At 44.1% G+C, this 20289-nt stretch overlaps 2 protein-coding genes across 2 annotated transcripts; both read left to right on the top strand.

The window, feature by feature from the left end:
* Positions 1–2534: 2534 nt before the first annotated feature.
* LOC149343795 (uncharacterized) lies at positions 2535–6811 on the top strand. Its single transcript, XM_089542488.1, has 3 exons — positions 2535–2586; positions 3046–3197; positions 6449–6811. The coding sequence occupies exons 1-3, from the start codon at positions 2535–2537 to the stop codon at positions 6809–6811; spliced, it is 567 nt and encodes a 188-aa protein (XP_089398614.1).
* Positions 6812–16599: 9788 nt separating this feature from the next.
* On the top strand, positions 16600–19544 carry LOC149343794 (uncharacterized). The gene is made up of 3 exons (XM_089542487.1): positions 16600–16651; positions 17106–17257; positions 19182–19544. Exons 1-3 carry the CDS (start codon positions 16600–16602, stop codon positions 19542–19544), a joined length of 567 nt encoding a protein of 188 aa, XP_089398613.1.
* The last annotated feature ends 745 nt before the right edge of the window (positions 19545–20289 follow it).

The raw sequence follows: 20289 nt of genomic DNA, 5'->3' as shown, positions 1-20289 counted from the left end.
TTCTTATTCAGCTTTGATTAGGAAGCCACGCGGTCGAGGTAGGTGGGTGAGGGATGCTGGTATTTCGTCTCATGTGTAATTTTCATAACCAATAAATAGCTTGGGCAGGGCAGGTAATGCCAAGGCAACATAAGCAATAGTACATAAGGGTAATGGATTTGATTCCAGGAGAAGGCAAACGAAGTAGTGAGTGGGAGAAAATCAGGTGGGTGGAGGTGGGTAAGAAGTGTGCGGGGATGTATGCTGATGATGGTGATGATTAGTTGAATAATGTTCATTCTACCATACGTGCTATTTCAAAAATCTAGCAAATCAAGACACCGGCACATTAGCAACCAGAATTGATAAGCGCCTTACTGATATTCAAAAATATGTTTACTATTTCTTTCGTTAAGTATAGATATTCATTACGTATCTCGGGAAACTAGTCACAGTTCCTGGCCTCGACATTGATTTAGTATATGAGGCCTTGGAATCGCCGGTGACTTTTTGCTAGTCTCGTGGATTCTGGGATCGGTGCCAGACATGTCTGCCTCTCATGACATATATCCGTAACAAGTAAAGGCACTTTGTTGTACAATCTCTTCTGAAAGAGCGTATGTTCGTTATCTCTTTCGCGGTACTCTACCGATAATGAGACACTAAGGACTGTGATAGAGGAGCTGCGGTGAGTAACCCCTCAGCATCTATTCCATACACAATCGATGCAATTAAAAAAATCTTCAAACTAGGACTACGCCGTTTCAGTTCAAAGACCTTCCCCTTAACGGCGAGTGGCTTATATCTTCTCCTGATTAGCTCTTATTTGTTCTAGTCCCTTACGCGTTTTTATCAAGGTATTTTTGGTATTCATGACTGCATGTGGAGCATAAAAGGCAGCACACTGGGGATCCTCAATCAATAGTGTTTCGTGGAAGTCCCCTACCTTGACGTGTCCGCCGCAACCAACTGGTAAGTTGGCACAGCCTTCTTACGAGGAGAACACCTCTTGAATGTTCATTGCACAGTGCAAGTGTGAATTTTAAAAGAAACCTTTCTCGAGGATGGATTCGGAAATTGACAAGCATTGTAGCTGCAAAATAAATGCAGCACGTTTTTAAGGAATTTTTCTCTCGAACTAACTTTTCCTTTGCACGGATCAAAAGTAGAAATGATGTTCGGTCGTGAGAAGTAATTTTGGTATCAAGCAAAAGACCAGCCAGTCGGAGGTGCGCATATTTAAGCGACAAGTGCGGTTAATGGAATTTCGACATAGTTTTTTCTTTCGTAGTTGCCTCAATTAGAGTTGCACCGTGTTTCACAATCAACTATATTGCCGGCGATTTTTACTTCTAAAAGCTGGGCTCGTATTTCATGATAGCACGCTCCTAGGATAGATGCATAAATTTCTCGGTGGCACAGCACAGCATTGGGTCATGGAGGTTTTATTTGGTGTAGAAAAACACGTGGAACGCTCACAGTGGTTTACAAAATGTCATTTGTACTCACTTAAACTTTTTTTGCCACGAAAATGTTAAGAAATTCTACTTTTCCAGAGAGAAGCTTCCAAGCTCGCTTTTCTCTTAGCTCGTACTTTTCTATCCTCGGACCATTTACCCTTCAAAACCAAGCGACAGTCTTGTCTGCTCTATAGGCCAGTTTTATTTAAACTCTGCTTTTCTGGAGAGCCTGTTCCTCATGGGCAAAAGTCTGAAATTATAAATTATTAGTTAGGGCCGCCGCAGTGGCTCGGTCGTTATGGTGCTCGGCTGCTGACTAGAAAGACACGGGTTCAATCCCGGCCGCGGCCGCAGAATTTCTTTGGAGGAGAAATTCTACAGGCCGGTGTACATGTCAGTGCACATTAAAGAACCACAAGTGGTCGAAATTTCCGCAGCCCTTCACTACGGCGTCTCTCATAGCTTGAGTCACTTTGGGACATTAAACCCCATAAACCAAACAAAATTATTAGTTAGGTGCCTTGAAGCTATCTTAAGGGTGCTTTTTATGTGTTTACTTGGTAACAATTTTATTCCTAAAAGACATTCTCCCGGCCCGATAATAAACTGCAGAAATTCCACAGAGTTAACTAGCATGTATGGTTTGGCCAAGCGATGATTACACCGTGCTCCTATTATAAAAAAAAAAACTTCTACGCAAACAGACTGGTTTTTCAAGTGCGAGTGCATCCTTGGCGGTGCTGTGTCCAGGCCTAGAGTTAAACAGGCATTACATACACCAGAACTGCTTTCCAGTGAAGCATCACATCACTGCCTGCGTAAAAACAACGGTCTTTTAAAGTAGAGTACCTCCATGGAAAACATATATATCGCTAAATTTTTCAGTATTCGCGCTAACCAGAATCTTCATGCTTAACTATTTTCACACTTAGGTGAAGCTATTCAGAGGGAGAACTAGAACTTGAGTTGCGCACCATAATGCTGCGTGTATATTGCCGCATAGAGGGGCCAGAAATCTAGATATCTGTCACATTTAATCTCAACTGATTTTGAAAAATTACGATTAACAGCTTCCACTATTTTCTTATAGGCACCATGAATGCCATTACTGCCGCCATTTGTGTGCTTGGCGTTTTTTTCGTCGCAGGTGAGTTCAACATTACTTCTTCGTCACGTTAGGCGGCGCTATACTCTCATATCCATTTATTCGTCCGGAAAGTTGAAGAAATTTCCATTTCGGAAAGTAAGGAAAGTGATGTCTGTGCTTTTAATGGACTAATAATCTGAGCAAGCTACTTTCGGCAGCTATATTTTTGCACTTTCGAGTGGCTGACCTGGACAGAGTGGGAGCCCATTTAAGACCAATGCTGAATTCTTCAACACGTACCTCAATGGCGCCGTCCTTTCTAGTTGAATAGTAGCATTAACGCTATCCGCTAAAATTCACCTGCGGAGGACTTTTAGAGGAAAAAATGCATTAGGCGTGACGTAGTTCTTTAAGGGAAAGGTGCTCTTGGTATTGGAGTGGCGTTTTCGCATCCTAATGTAAAGCCATTTCCCGCTAAGGTCATTTACAAATAGTGGGGAAATACTCACTTCGTTGCAGCTTCAGCGGAAACTTCCGTAGAGCAGGAGAAGTCGTTGGAGGTGGTGTTGGATCTCCGAACCGAAATGGCCGCCGATGAAGCCGTGCTGGTGGGACACATTCTGCGAGACGTTGCCCACGAGCTTCAGCAAGACGCAGAACTGGAAAGCGAGGTGAAGTTTCAAGCAACTATTTTGACACGCGCAAAAAGCTCTTAAAAAAGGAAAAACAAAAGCTACGTTTGCACCTGAAATAAAAACACCCTAGCGCCTACGCCATAACATAGGGTGTCTTCAGCTGATCCCTTGAGTACCCAAAACCTGAGGCTGCATACTTGATGCGAACTCTAGACCTCACTGAAAATTTCAAAACTGATCAACGCAACAGTTATTGGTTGCCAAATAAATATTTGTTGTTAGCAGTTACAAAAATCATGATTTGCTAGAAATATTGATCACCTTAGACTTCGAAAGAGGTACGAAATTGAGAAGTTTGCGACGTCCGTTCAATACAAGACAAATCGCCTGAATATAATTAAATTTCATATTTGCCTAATTTGAGTTCAGCTGCCTAATTATTCTGAAAATCTAGAAAGGCAAAGAGCCTCCGATCAAACATTGTGTTTTAATTGTGATGTACTGGTATACAACGGGCACTTTACGGAATAAATAAAATGGAAGAATCAGGCTATGAGGCATTGTTCACTCCAGGTTGTGGGTTTGAGCAAGGAACTGCATGTATTCATGCTGAGGAGAGAAATGGGGAAAAAATCTAGTTTCCGAGGAATGGAATTTGTTTAGTCACAGAACCCTCGAACAGCCTGTAAGATCATTTTGAGTGTACCAACGAATGGAAGCAATAGCGGACTTTATATAATTGGGCATCAACGAGCACTTATTTATAACATCTAAATACAGAGCAATTCTTCTTCTTCTTCTTCTTTATTGAATACTGCAAACCTTATACAGGTCCAAGCAGGGTGGGTAAAATGACAAACAAAGCAATAATAACAAAGTTAGTAAACATCAAAGTGTGGCGAAAGGCAATAAAGAATCATTCCAGTCCGTTACTGTGCGAGGAAAAAATGAAAACTTGAATAAATCTGTTCGTGCAAAATACGGCGTCAGAGAATTAGGATGATGGTGGCGTGTATACCTCGACGTTGAAAGCGACAGAGATGGGGCAGGGTTAATAGCTAATTCTTGTTTCCAAAGCAAGTAAAGAAATTCCAAACGTAAATTTTTTCTTCGTTGTGCAAGACATTGAATACCATTAACCTGCATTATTTCAGAGGGTGAGTCATACGGGGAAAATTTAGAGTAAATAAACCTTACAGCTTTTCTCTGTACCTTTTCTAGGCGGGTGATATTGTGTTTAGTAAACGGGTCCCAGACAACACATGCGTATTCGAGTTTCGGTCTAATCAGTGAATTGTAAGCAAGTAATTTTACGCTAGGGGGAGAAGTTTTAAGCTTATGTCTTAAGAAGTATAGTTTGCGGAGTGCAGAAGAGCAGATGTTATCTATATGTAAATTCCATGATAAAGTGTTAGTAAGTGTGACACCCAAATACTTATATTTAGTCTCTTCCAGCAAAGGCGATGAACCTAGCCTGTAGTTAAAAGAAAGAGGAGCTTTTTTGCGAGAGAAGCGAAGAAAGACGGTCTTATCAGTGTTAAGTTGCATGTCCCACGTTTCACACCATTCAAAAATCTTAGCAAGAGAGGAGTTAAGATGGATTTGGTCGTCAATTGAAGTTATTTCATGAAAGAGCACACAATCATCCGCAAACAACCTGATTTGCACATTCGGATCAAGTTCAGTGGTAATGTCATTAATATACAATAAAAATAATAATGGCCCCAGCACACTTCCTTGAGGCACGCCAGAGCCGACTGGAAGGCAACCTGATTGTTGCTCATTAACTGCGACAAATTGGTAGCGATTGGTTAAATAATTTGATATCCATGTAATCAAAATTTCCGGGAGGCCAATGCGTCTGAGTTTTAATATCAGTTTGTCATGGGGAACCCTATCGAAAGCTTTGCTGAAGTCAAGAAATATTGCATCAATCTGGCCGTTGTTATCAAGACATGAAGCGAGTGAATGTATAACTGTCACTAGTTGTGTAATTGTTGAGTATCCTTTTCGGAACCCGTGCTGGAAATTAGAGAGGACTGCGTGCGCATCTAAAAATTCATTAATCTGGTTGGCAATAATATGTTCGATTAGTTTACAACATGATGATGTAAGTGATATTGGACGGTAATTTTGTAATAATGCATGGTCACCTTTCTTGTGTATAGGCACAACCCTGGCTATCTTCCAGTCGCTCGGTAGGCGGTAGGTATTCAGTGTATATAAAACCACTAGTAATTATCATCTTAACATTTGCACGCAGTACTTGTTACAAATTGTTTTTTTTTTTTATCTCACAAACTGCAAGCATGCGACTGGAGGCGCGAATAATTGTACAGGGTCACGTGATAAAAATTCTGGGGTCACTTAGGTCACCTTAGCAGTCGAATACGACAGGGTTAGGGGCAACGTTGCTGCTACATTTTTCTGCATGTCCAAGAATTTATTGGCACAAACATAATCCCGCACTCAGTACATCTTCTTTCATTTCCTCGCCATACACCCTTTCAGTATAGTCGTTGATGTAGGTGGGTTGAGAAGCCATCGACTCTTTCCACCCAAACGGCTAAACCCTGCCTGTATGGAGCTTTTACAGTTGAGCGGGAATGGGCAAGACCGGCGCTGTGGTCATCTGACCGTTTGACGCTATCACATTCTCGTGCAATAATCGACACTTTCCTCCAATTGCATCCATCCTGCTTTCTTGCCCTTTCCCAGTTGCGAGCGAAAGGACGAGAGGTTGGCTGTGGAAATTGAACGAATTTATTCAATTTAATCGAGCAATGCTCCTATAACGCAAATTTATTTCTGACGCATTTCGTTGGAGGCGATGTTGAACAAAGCGTACGACCTGTGCCGAATTTAAGGCAAGTGAAGAAATTGAAACAGGTAGCAACAACTGCGAATTCAGTCTGAAGGAAGTCGCCATACTTCAAAGGATGCCGCCATGAATGTCGCCCCATGAGCGCAACATCCTCCTTGATGCACTATAGAGAGTGGAAGTCGGTGGAAGTCTTCCATCGGCAGAAATTGATGCTATACCGTTTATGCTTTGCGCTGGGTATTTCGCTGTATCTCCGCTGTGGTGGTGGATTCAGCTTGGTCTCGGCGCTTGAATGCGCTTGTGTGAATGAGCCATATTGCTGTCTCATTAAAAACAAATGCGAACAGCACGCCAACTACGTGCTCGGCTCATCACATTTCTTTTTACCGGGATTGCAATGTCTATAGTGGGTTTGAAGCCTTAGATTATGCTTAGTCATTATGTTTTTATTGTTCCATTTCAGATGGATGAGTATTTCTTCCGTAAATTCTGGAATAAGACCAAGGAAGCACTGAAGAAGGCTGGTCGGAAAATCAAGAAGGCTGCTAAGAAAGTTACACCGTACATCAAGAACGCTGTCAAGGAAGTCGGCGAGTCCATCTACAACGCAGTCCTCCCGATCATAAAAGAGAAGTCTGAGAAGAAAGCCACTGAAGTCGTGACCAAGTTCTTCGCCAAGAATTTGGGCGTCTACGCTCTGCAAGATTCGATCAGTCATGCCGACGTTGTACGAAATCTGTGCACTCTCATGGACGAAGAAGGCAAACGGCTTATTGAACACGGCGAGAAACTGAGCGCCCATAGATTTGTTTTCTCCACTGATTAGTCGGTGCCTAGAAGACAGCGCCTGCAACAGATGCTGCTTGATTAGACCCTCGTGGACTTTTTTACGCTGATGGAATGCAGCCGTATACTTTCGTGTATTTATTGCAACCCCAGTCATGAGAAGTCGTTGTGATAAACCTTGTGACATGACATTGGCAGCCGTTCAGCATTATTTCTACAAAAACTTTGAATGGGCCCCACTTTCGTCGACGAGCAATAAAAGCACCGTGTTTGTGTCAAGGAACTGTAGTTTATTTTGCATGTCTTCAAACCAAAAAGGAGGCAGCTTATGCACCTAATGTTAAGCCGCCTCACACAAGGTTCGTACAGTTAGTAGTCTCCCATTGCAAGAGGTTCATTTACATCACAATTAAAGAACTTTGATTGCTGGGACATCAATATAAATCGATGGCTGGTATAGACTGTTATAAAGAGTACGTATGCACAGCAGGGAACAGGCGGTTTGCGCATGGATAGAAAGGATAACTGATACATTGCCGATACTCTTTCTAGTCTACAGGTGCAAACAGCGCTGTAAACTTTGTCCTCATTTATGAGTTTTTTAAAAACAACTCTGCAGCACCAGAAAAGGCACTCTTGAATGGGGGACCTACAAGGAAATCAAATACAACAAGTTTCACAGTCAGGCAATGAGACATTCATATACAAAACAAAATAGGCATAGCTCAGACGAAAAGCACGCGCACGCTCGCGTACGTAGAATAATGCAGTGGTAAGTCAAAAAGAGATTAGAAGAAATTCACAAAAATCGGCGACAATGGTTTCGGGACTCTGTTCTACACAAATATGACATGAGTTAAGGGAACTAGTGCCTCCTGATTAGTCGCCCAATACTGCCTTCTGATTATCGTTTTTCGACACTTCATTTCTCGTACCTTAAAGGCATGATCATAGTATGCAGATACACGGTGTGCCAGCGGAAGATACAAAGCATTATTAATCGCAATTTTGTTGAAACTGATGTCGATGAATATTTCCAACCTAACCGCGCAAATACCTACTACTGAAAATGTAACTAGAATACTTCGCAAGTTCTGAAACACTATGGCTAGTCATTGACAGCAAAGTGAGTTTCCAGTGACTGCGTAGATCCCACACAGTACTGGCATATTCAAGAATGGGCGTGATGTATGTGAGGTACAGCAGAGAGTTTTACACACTGCAGCTTTATGAAAGTCAATCGAACTGAATTCAACATTTACTATGTTTTCCGCATTACATAAGGTGCTTTTCTTTCATCATTTCAATATTTTTATTTCAAAACATTTGAGATTTACATCAGTGCTGTCTGTATTGTACAGCAAGGCAGACATTATATACGTGACAAAGGTCAATAGTTTCGCTATTACTTAAATCTTAAACGTATTTCTGGTAAGGCAGGACTTCATAGACCAAGTTTATTCCGGTCCGCACCAATGGCGCCCCGAGCTAACAGCTCAAGTGATCATTATGAGTATGCAAAGGGGAAAAGATGAATTCACATACTGGTAGGTGAAAAGAATGAACTCTTAGTGTGCTTATTTCAATTTACACATCTGAATTTCAATCATTTATTTCTTAATTATCAGTATTACCATTTTTACCATTACATTTTCTTTCCGCATTTATTTACTTGTTTAACATTCTGAGTACTTATCAGTTCCCGCCTATGTCTTGGCCAATCCCTCGCCGTGGGTACGCGCCATTATTTAGAGGACAACGTCAACAACGACAACTGTCCGCGCGGTGAGTCGCGACCAGCCTGACCACCGCTAGACCGTTGCAGTGCACTGAATTAAAGGTTTCAGGAGGGAAACGTGGACGATGTCTGTGCCACGGTAACAGTGGTCCGCAGGAGGATTAACTGCTGGGAAAAACTAGCGCAACTCTCCGTTTTATTGAAGGAGGATCAATAGGAATGACACGGTAGTTCACTGGGCAATTTAAATAACATTAAGCAGACACGAATGAAACCACGCTGAAACTTGCGCAAAGACGAGGCACCCGCAAAAGGATCCGAAGTAAGACCTCGTCGCCAGGGCGGAACGGGACACGCTGTGCGTCTTGCGGTGGTGTCTTGCGATCTTCAGGTAGGCTTTGATGTTGAAGTGAGGAAGGTGTACGCAGCGGGCCGTTCAGTAGGGGTATTGTTCGGGAACAAAAGTGGAGCAGCAAGCAGGGGCCTTGAAGAAACACGCGTCGAGAGGGGTAGTGGTAGTACGACTGTAAACGAGGTTAAACGGGAAGTAACCAGTGATCAGTTCCAGCGCGGAATTGTGGGCAAAAGTTACGAGAGGAAGGACTGCATCGCAATTTAGGTAAAGTACATGGCAATCAAATCTTAAAGTGTGCGAGGAAGCCGCTCAGTAAGAAGATTTCTATCTGGGTAGAAGGCAAGGTCATCTCGTGGAGCTTGCAGAATTTCTCCAACAACTGTCGACAGGAACGTCTAGCTGCGGTCATTGAGAAGCACTTGAGCGGCGCCATGGCGTAGTGTTATTGGTTCCAAACAGAAGGTGGTAGCTTAGGGAGCCGACCCATCATGCAACGCTGCGGTCTCCATGTAGCGAGGCAGATGTTCGATGGCAGTGGATATCCAACGATTCCCGCGGGTAGAGAGTGCAAGCAATCCATAGAAGTGGAGGCCGACAACGCCCAACGGCGTGGCGAGGCATGGTAGAGGCTGCAGATGTCCGGCGAGAGGTGAAGCCGGCCTTTTTTGACGCTGGCAGAGCCGGCAAGATGAGTCGTACTTAGCCACGCCTGAGGAAAGGCAAGGCTAGAAGAAACTGATTTTCACGGGGTCACGTTTTGCGAAATTATAAGTGACAACTGTGGCATCACTGTGGAGGGTCTTCAAAATACGGCAGCGAAGCGTATGCGGCACCACTGGATCCCAGCTGGTGCAGTCAGGGTGTTGGAAAGTGCGAGGAAAGCAGAGAAGATGCGAGGGGCTTGGAGTCTCGGTGCAAACTGGCTTTATTCTTTTGCATGCTGGCGCCTTCTCGGGTGGCTGGTTGACTACGGTCGACTTCAGTCGACTACGCTCACGCGCTGTCAGCGCCACTGCTTAGCCGCGGAGTGTTTTGTGTTCACCACAGGGCTCCTACCCTTGTGAGAACACGAACGCAACGAACGAAACCCTCGCGCGGCTAGAGGCTGAGGCAATTTAGCGCATTTAAACATCTGCCACTACGCGTGTGGTAGCTTCCAGTCTCATGAGTGGGTGCGGGCTCTGCCGCGTTGAAATCGGCTGTCGCGGTACTGCGCGCTTTTGCATGAGTTCGAGGCGATGGGGTGAAGGTGGGTGTCGTAGACTGGATATCCAATGTTTGCAGGCTTAAGCGTGCCCACGAAACTTCCCGGCGGCCTCACATCTCGATAGAGAACGTCTTCCGCCCACGACGGAGAACCTTGAGTGGTCCGTCCTACGGTGCATGCCGCGGTCGTCCTACAGCGTCATTTCGCAGAAACACGTGGCTACATGCCAGAAGGTCCTTGCACACGTGTGCTCTCTCTGTGGTCTGTCGCGCAGGTGTAGTGCAGAGCTTGTTATGATTTCACGCAGGCTAGCCGCGTACTCGTCGACGAAAATGCGGACTTCAGGTAGACCAGACGCAAAAAAAGAAACTCGCCGGGCTGACGGAGCGTATTGCCATAGTCAAGCTCCACAGCACTGCAGTCCAGCCTTGCCTTGAACGCCGCGCGTATGGCCAAGAGCAGAATAGGCAATGCTTCCACCCGAGAGTGCTTCTTTGAGCTGCCGGTGAAATATTTCAACCATTAGACTGTTCATCGGGTGGTATGCCGTAGTCTTGATGCGCGAGGTGCCCATGAGGTTTGTCAGATTGGCGAACAACGCTGACTCAAATTGGCTTCCTCTATCCGTTGTAATGGAGGAGGGCCCACCAAAACGAAATAGCCAGTGACTGATAAAAGTGTGAGAAAAGTTTCGGCTGTAATGTTTGCCATCGGAATAGCTTCTGCCCATTGCCTAAACCGGTCGACACAAGCTAGCAAATACGTTTGCGCTAGACAAGGTGCCCACGGCCCCGCATGAATGCTGTCGATTCCACCATCTGGTCCTGGAAACGTCTCCAACGGTGTCCCAGTGTGACGCTGAAGCTTGGAACGTTCACAAACAAGACATCCGCGAGTCCATTGTCGGGAATCGCGGTTAATGCCGGGCCATGCGGAACGTGCCTTGAGAAGCTTTCAGGGTGCTCGTATTCCTGGGTGTGACAGCCCGTGTAGCGATGCGTATACTTGACGGCGAAGGCTGGCAGGCACAAATAGTCGTGGGTACCTGTAGACGTGTCACAATAAATGTCTTCCATTTCAGGCAAAGGGAACCACTGCAGGGTGAGTGACGTCGGTGATTCCGGCTAACGGCGCAATTCGTAATCATCTAGTTGAGCCGCACCCACTTTTCAGAGGTCTATTCTCGACAGACAAGTAATAGCGTTTACTGGGCTGCGTGAAAGAGCATCGGCGACCGCGTTGTCGACTCCCCTGATGTGATGAATATCTGTGGCGAATTCCGATATGTATGAGAACAGCCGCTGTTCGTAGACAGTGTGAGCGCCGCTATCGTAAATGAGTGAGCGTAAGTGAGCGTAAGCGGCTTCTGATCTATCATAGCAACAGAATTCAGTGCCTTCCAAGTTGAGACCAAAATGCCAGAGTGCTGTGTATAGGGCCAACAGCTCACGCCCGAAAGTGCTGCAACGTTGCACGGCAGGCGTCAGTTTCCGAGAAAAGAAAGCGATCTTCCGTCATATTCGTTTGCTAAGTGGTTGTAGGACGGCACCCACAACTGCGTCCAACCACCATCGACCATGAGGAAACCACCATCGACAAGGACGCGCGAACTAGAACTACCGCGTAATGAAGACTACGGAAAAACAACCGCTGGTTTTGAGGTCGTCCTCGATTGCGCTTTCTTGTCAAGATGAACAATGTACAGTCGGGGACAAAGTCTCCGGACCACGTGTTCCTCAAACGAAGCTTATAGCTCTACTATCATATAGCGGCTGGAGACCGCACTTGTGGAGATGAAAGAAAAAATTTAACTTTTACCTCCACAATTGTGGTCTCCAGCTGCCGAATAATAGCAGAGCTATCGGCTTCGTTAGAGGAACACGTGGTCCGGAGACTTTTGTCCCCGAATGTACCACGCGCCCAACTCGCCATCTTGCTGTAACGCTCCATTGTCAACTATGCAAGCTTTGGTGGGTAGTGAGACGCGCAGCAAAAGCCCCGGAACTATTCAATATTTGTACGCGTCCTAACAACAAGCGGACTGTGTCTCAGCTTTCCATGACGGTGCGTAACTCGAATCTCGTGCCGTTCAGAGGCCACACGGCTTTACAGTTATCTCGGATAGATCATACAAGCATTACGCCGCATAATTTGCTACTTTCTCCAGACGTGTTTGACAGAGGATTTCTTGCTGTGCCCCCAGACAGATGTGCATAGCGTACAGGTCACTATTGTTAAAACATGACCAGCTACCGTAGCATTGAAACTGAAAATTATATGCAAAAAAGGGTATTGAATAGAATAAATTGCTGGGGTCGTTTGTTCATAAAGCGCAAAGGTGGAACCAGCGAAACAGACGCAGGAGAAGAACAAGGAGGCAGACACACAACACCGCTGGGTATTTCGTCTTCACCAACCTTCGTCCGTGTGCAATAGATCAAAAATACACTGCTATCAGAACGGCCTGTTAAACAGAGCCTCTAACGAACAGAAAGTGAAGTGAAATATTCCGCCATTTTTTTCCTTGTCGCCGTGTAGGGTCATTTTGCGGAAAATGGGCTCACTTAACACCGCTATTCAACGATGTGTCGGGGCACATAATAAACTTCGGTGGAAGAAGAGCGCTTATGATCCAAAACGCGCCCTACATCAGCGGCATATATAACCAGCATCGATGTTGATGATGTCTTCCTTGAAACAAGCCCAAAGTGGCATAAGTTTTCTAAGGAAGATTTTGGTGCAATTAGCGATGAACTTTTCGGTTGCGTGATTCAGTGACAACCACGGCAACACCATCTACAAGTCAGGAACTTTTTCAGAGGGGCATTCCTTTTAGAGGACAGTGCAATGTATTCAATGCGGCGACAATATCCGTGCCAGCGAAACCCACGTCGAAGGAAAGAGCTCAGTGATACTAAATCACGCTGTTCAAGTTAATGTGATGCGGCGCGCAGTCATGATTGTTATTTATCTGTAGTCATTATACGGCTTGAAAGCCTTGGGTGTCAAGTGTTGTATATTGGTGTGCTGTGTCGTTGCGACATGACTTTCATTACGTATCTGTATATGACGGGCGCGGCTCGACTGTTTATATGCGTATATCTGTGGGCGATTTAGTTGGTACTGAAAGACAGTGAGAAAGCGAATTGGGCACGCTTACCTTAAAACGCAAGCTTATCAAGCTTATCTTGAAACGTATTTTCACAGGAGGAAATTCTTAGACAAAAAAGTCCTAAACACTAAAAGCAACGAACAGTGGTATTCGAGCTGTTGAAAAATGTTCCATATTTTCGCCACATACGGATATGGGCCAAACCCAAAAAGTATACATTTTCTGATCTTGTAAATCATCTTTAGCTCATCGCCGTTGAAATAGTATTTTTCTTAGCACAGAAAATGCACGGTTCATTGTGGAATCAGTTGCTCATGCTCTATGCTGACACCGATAACATTTAATGGCAGTGTATCTTGAACATAAAGACGTCTTCTCTTTTTGGTGCCATCTTCGTCGCTCAAAATAGTACCGTATAAGAATGTTTCGGCGGGCTAGACTGAGCCAATGTACATGTAGTGAAGAGACACCTAGAGAGTTTCGTTCAGATAAGCTATAACTAATATGTAGGGTGACTATTGGCGCTTTCTGGAATGTCACGTCAGTATTCATGTGGGTCGAGGATCACTGGCCCAGTGTGTTATCCTGTTTTGATGCAGATTTGGTGTGGTCCAGAATTTGAAATCCATTTACTCTTTGCCCAGGTAGGGTTAGCAAAAATCGGCTTTGTTTGCATGGTAGCAAGCACTGCCTGCAATGTTTCATCCGCTATTTTCTTATTCAATTCCGAATGGGAACCCACGCCTTCGATGTAGGTGGGTGTGTGGGATTTTGGGATTTCTTGGAATGTCTAATTTTCAAGACCACTAATTCGCTTCGGCAGGGCAGGTAAAGCCACTGCAAGATAAGCGGTGGTACATAAGGGCAATGGAATTGATTCCAGGAGAAGGCAAACGAAGCAGTCGGTGGGAGAAAATTAGGTGGGTGGAGGTCGGTAAGAAGTGTGTGAGGATATATGCTGATGACGATGATGATTAGCTGAATAATGTTCATTCTACCATACGTGCTATTTCAAAAATTTGGCAAAGCAAGATACCAGGGGATTAGCAACCGAAATTGGTAAGCGCCTTACTGATATTCAAAAATATGTTTACTGTTTCGTTCGTTAAATAAATATATTCATTATATTCATTATTTATCACGTGAAAGTAGTCACAGTTCCTGGCCTCGACATTGATTTAGTATAAGAGGCCTTGGAATCGCCGGTGACTTTTTATCTTTGCTAGTCTCGTGGATTCTGGGATCGGTGTCAGACGTGGCTGCCTCTCATCACATATATCCGGAACAAGTATAGGCAGTATCGTGGATTTTTGGGCTTGTTGGTAAATAGTTCCAATACACTGTAGCGCAGCAAAAGACGAGGACACGAGAGACGACGTGGTGTTCGTCTTTCGACTCTTGTGTCCTCGTCTTTTGCTGCGCTTCAGTGTATTGGAAGTATAGTCACTTTGTTGTGCAATCTCTGCTGAAAGAGCATATGTTCCCTATCTCTTTCGCGGTGCTCTACCGATAATGCGACACTAAGGACTGTGATAGAGGAGCTGCGGTGAGTAACCCCTCAGCATTTATTACATGCACAATCGATGCAATTCACAAAGTTCTCGAACTAGGACTACGCCGTTACAGTTTAAAGACCTTCCAGCTAACGGCAATTGGCTTATATCTTCTGCTGATTAGCTGTTCTTTGTTCTAGTCCTTTAAGCGTTTTTATCAAGGTATCTTTGGTATTCATGACTGCCTGTGGAGCATAAAAGGCAGCACGCTCGGGATCCTCAAGCATTAGTGTTTCGTGGAAGCCTTGACGTGTCCGCCGCAACCAACTGGTAAGTTGGTACACCCTTCTTACGCGGAGAGCACCTCTGGAATGCTCATTGCACACTGCAAGTGTGCATTATAAAAGAAACCTTTGTCGAGGGTGGATTCGGCAATTGACAAGCGTTGTAGCTGCAAAATAAAATCACCACGTGATTAAGGATTATGTCTGTCGAACAAACTTTTCCTTTGCACAGATCAAGAGTAGAAATGACGTTCGGTCTTGAGAAGTAATCTTGCTATCAAGCAAAAGAGTAGGCAGTCGTAGGTGGGGAGATTTAAGCCACAAGCGTGGTTAGCGGAATTTCGACATATTTTTTTTCTTACATAGTTACCTCAATTAGAGTTGTACCCTGTTTCGCAATCAACTATATTGTCGGCGATTTTTACTTGTAAGAGCTGGGCGCGTATTTCAGGATAGCACGCTGCTAGAATAAATGCATAAATTTCTCCGCGGAAGAGCGTAACAGTGGATCGTGGAGGTTTTATTTGGCGTAAAAACACACGTGGAACGTTCACAGGGGTTTACAAAATGTAATTTGTACTCACCTAAAATTCCTCTGCCAAGAAAATGATAAGAAATTCTACTTGTCCAGCGAGTAGCTTCCAAGCTCGCTTCTGTCCTAGCTCGTGCTTTTCTATCTTCGGACCATTTCCCCTTCAAAACCAAGCGAAAATCTTGACTGCTTTATGGGCCTGCTTTATTTAAACTCTGCTTTCCTGGAGGGCCCGTTCGTCATAGGCAAAAAAATCTGACATTATAAATTATTAGTTAGGGCCGCCGCGGTGGCTCTGTCGTTATGGTGCTCGGCTGCTCACCCGAGAGACACGGGTTGAATCCCGGCCGCGGCCGTAGAATTTCTTTGCAGGAGAAATTGTAGATGCCCGTGTACTGTGCTATGTCAGTGCACGTTAAAGAACCCCAGGTGGTCGAAATTTCCGGAGCCCTTCACTACGGCGTCTCTCATAGCCTTAGTTGCTTTGGAACGTTAAACCCCATAAACCAAACAAAATTATTAGTTAGCTGCCTTGAAGCTAGCTTAAGGATTCTTTTTATGTGTTTACTTGGTAACAATTTTATTCCTATAAGGCATTCTCCCGGCCCGATAATAAACTGCAGGAATTCAAGAGAGTTAACTAGCATGTATGGTTTGGCTAAGCGATGATTACACCGTGCTCCTATTATATAAAAAAAAAAACTTGTACGGATGCAGACTGGTTTTTCAAGTGTGAGTGCATCCTTGGAGATGCTCTATCCGGGCCGAGAGTTAAACAGGCATTACGTACAACAGAACTGCTTTCCAGTGAAACATCACATCACTGCCTGCGTCAAAACAACGGTCTTTTAAAGTAGAGTATCTCCACGGAAAACATGAATATCGCTACATTTTTCAGTATTCGCGTTTACTAGAATCTTCATGCTAACTGTATTGTAATACTTAGGTGAAGCTATTTAGATGGAGAACAAGAACTTGAGTTGCACACCTTAATGCTGCGTGTATGTTGCCGCGTTGAGTGGCCAAAAATCTACATATTTGCACATTTAATCTGAACAGATTTAGAAAAATCACCGTTAAATGCTTCCACTTTTTTTTACAGGCACCATGAATGCCGTTACTGCTGCCATTTGTGTGCTTGGCATTTTTTTTGTCGCAGGTGAGTTGAACATTCCTTCTGCGTCACGTGAGGCAGCGCTATACTCTCATGTTTATTTATTCGGCCAGAAATTTTAGCAAATTTCAATTGCGGAAAGTGAGGAAAGAGATGCCTCTGTGCTTTTAATGGACTAACAATCTGACCAAGCTACTTTCCGCAGCTATATTTTTGCACCTTTCGAGTGGGGTAGAGTGGGAGCCCATTTAAGACCAATGCTGAATTCTTCAACAAGTACCTCAATGGCGCCGTCCTTTCTAGTTGAATGGTACCGTTAACGCTATACGCTAAAATTCATCTGCGAAGGGCTTTTAGAGGAAAATATATATTAGGCGTGACGTAGTTCTTTAAGGGAAGGGTGCTCTTAGAATTGCAGCGGCGTTTTCGCATCCTAATATAACACCGTTTCTCCCTAAGGTCATATACAAATAGCGGTGAAATACTAACTTCGTTGCAGCTTCAGCGGAAACTTCTGTAGAGCAAGAGAAGTCATTGGAGGTGGTGTTGGATCTCCGATCTAAACTCGCCGCTGATGAAGCCGTACTGGTGGGACACATTCTGCGCGACGTCGCCCACGAGCTTCAGCAAGACGCAGAACTGGAAAACGAGGTGAAGTTTCAAACAACTATTTCGACGCGCGCTAAAAACTCTTAAAAAAAGGAAAAACAAAAGCTCCGTTTGAACTTGAATTAAAAACACCCCAGCGCCTATGCCATAACGTAAGGTGTCTTCAGCTGGTCACTTGTGTACCCAAAATCTGTGGCTGCATGTCTGATGCGATCTCTAGACCTCACTGAAAATTTTATAACTGATAAACACAACAGCGTTAGTGGCTGCGAAATGAATATTCTTTGTTTGCAGTTAGAAAAAGCATGATTTGCTAGAAGTATTGATCACTTTAGCCTTCAAAAGAGGTTAGAAATTGAGAAGATTGCGACGTCCGTTCAATACAAGAAAAATCGCCTGAATATAATTCAATTTCATATTTACCTACTGTGAGTTCAGCTGCCTAATTATTCTGAAATTCTAGGAAGGCAAAGAGCCTCTGATGAAATATTGTGTTTAATTGTGATGTACTGCTATACAAGAGGCACCTTAATGAATAAATAAAATGAAAGAATCAAGCTATGAGGCATTGTTCACTCTAGGTTGTGGGTTTGAAAAAGAAACTGCATGTGTTAATGCTGAGGAGAGAAAGAGGGAAAAAAATCTTGTTTCCGAGGAACGGAATTTGTTCAGTCACAGAACCCTCGAACAGCCTGTAAGATCATTTTGTGCGTACGAACAAAAGGAAGCAATACCGGACCTTATATAATTAGGAATCAACGAGTATTTTTTTATAACATATAAATACCTAAGATTTCAGTGTATATAGTTTATTTTAGTTTGGTTGGTTTATGGGGTTTAACGTCCCAAAGCGACTGAGGCTATGAGAGACGCCTTTATTTTAGTTTATTGGGGTTTAACGTCGCAAAGCGACACAGGCTAGTGTATATAATAGCACTAGTAATTATCATCTTAACATTTGCACGCAGTGCGTGTTATAAATTATTTTTTCAATCTCGCAAACTTCAAGCACGCGACTGGAGGCGCCAATAAATGTACAGGCTCACATGATAAAAATTCTGGGGACACTTCACCTTAACAGTGGATACGACAGCGTTATGGGCAACGTTGCTGGTACATTTTTCTGCATGTCAGAGAATTTATTGGCACAAACCTATTCACGCACTCAGTAAATCTTCTTTCATTTGCTCGCCATGCACCCTTTCAGTGTAGTCGTTGATGTCGGTGGGTTGAGAAGCCATCGGCCCCCACCAAAACGGCTCAACCCTGCTTGTATCGACCTTTTACAGTTGAGCGGGAATGGGGAAGACCGGCGCTGTGGTCATGTGACCTTGTGACGCCATCGCATTCCCGACCGATAATCGACACTTTCCTCCAATTGCATCCAGCCTGCTTTCTTGTCCTTTCCCTGTTGCGAGCGAAAGGACGAGAGGATGGCTGTGGAAATTGAACGAATTTATTCAATTTAATCGACCAACGCTCCTATAACGCAAATTTATTTCTGACGCATTTTGTTGGAGGCGATGTTGAACAAAGCGTACGACCAGTGCCAAATTTAAGGCCAGTGAAGAAATTGAAACAGGCAGCAACAATTGCGAATTCAGTCTGAAGAAAGTGGCCATACTTCAAAGGATGCCACCATGAATGTCGCCCCATGAAGGCAACGTCCTCCTTGCTGCACTATTAGGGAGTGGAAGTCGGTGGAAGTTTTCCATCGGCAGAAATTGATGCTATACCGATTATGCTTTGCGCTGGGTATTTCGCTGTATCTCCGCTTTGTTGGTGGATTCAGCTAGGTCTCGTCGCTTGAATGCGCTTGTGTGAATGAGCCATATTGCTATCGCATTAAAAACAAATGCGAACAGCATGCGAACTATGCGCTCGGCTCATCGCATTTCATTTTATCGGGATTGCACTGCCTATAGTAGGTTTGAATCCTCATTATGTTTTTATTGTTCCCTTTCAGATGGATGAGTATTTCTTCCGTAAATTCTGGAATAAGACCAAGGAAGCACTGAAGAAGGCTGGACGAAAAATCAAGAAGTCTGCTAAGAAAGTTACACCCTACATCAAGAACGCTGTCAAGGAAGTCGGCGAGTCCATCTATAACGCAGTCCTCCCGATCATAAAAGAGAAGTCTGAGAAGAAAGCAACTGAAGTCGTGACGAAGTTCTTCGCCAAAAACTTGGGCGTCTACGCTCTGCAAGATTCGGTCAGTCATGCCGACGTTGTACGCAATCTGTGCACTCTCATGGACGAAGAAGGCAAACGGCTTATTGAGCACGGCGAGAAACTGAGCGCCCATAGATTTGTCTTCTCCACTGACTAGTCGGTGTCTAGAAGCCAGCGCCTGCAACAAATGCTACTTGATTAGACCCTCGTTGACGGTTTTGTATGCTATTGGAATGCAGCCGTATAATTTCGTGTATTTATTGCAACCCCAGTCCTGAGAAGTGGTTCTGATAAACCTTGTGGCATGACATTGGCAGCCATTCAACAATTTTTCTTCAAGAAGTTTGAATGGGTACTACTTTCGTCGACGAGTAATAAAACAACCAATGTGTTTTGTGAACGAATTGTAATTTCTTTTGCATGCCTTCAAACCGAAAAGGAGGCAGCTTATGCACCTAAATTTAAGCGGTCTCACACAGGCTTCGTACAGTTGGTAGACTCCCATTACAAGAGCTGCATTTACATCACAATTAAAGAACTTACATTACTGGGACATCAATCTAAATCGATAGCTGGTATAGGCTGTTAAAAGCAATGCCTATGCACAGCAGGGAACCGGGTGTTTGCGCATGTATATAAAGAGTAACTGAAACATTATCGATACTCTTTCTGGCCTACAGTTACAGAGGGCTGTCTGAACTTCGTTCTCACTTACGATTTTTTTTAAACAAAGCAGCACCACCAGAAAAGGCACTATTAAATGGGAGACCTACAAGGAAATCAAATATCACAAGTGTCGTAGTCAGGTAACGAGACTTTCGTACCGGAAACAAAATAGGCATAACACCGAAAAAAGCACGCGCACGCTCCCATACGTCGAATAATACAGTGGTAAGATAAAA

This window comes from Amblyomma mixtum, chromosome 5 (genome assembly GCF_055824585.1).
Source record: "Amblyomma mixtum isolate Tamu chromosome 5, ASM5582458v1, whole genome shotgun sequence".
NCBI lineage: Eukaryota > Metazoa > Arthropoda > Arachnida > Ixodida > Ixodidae > Amblyomma > Amblyomma mixtum.
Note: the sequence above shows the minus strand (reverse complement) of the source record. Positions and strands in the feature narration are given on the sequence as shown.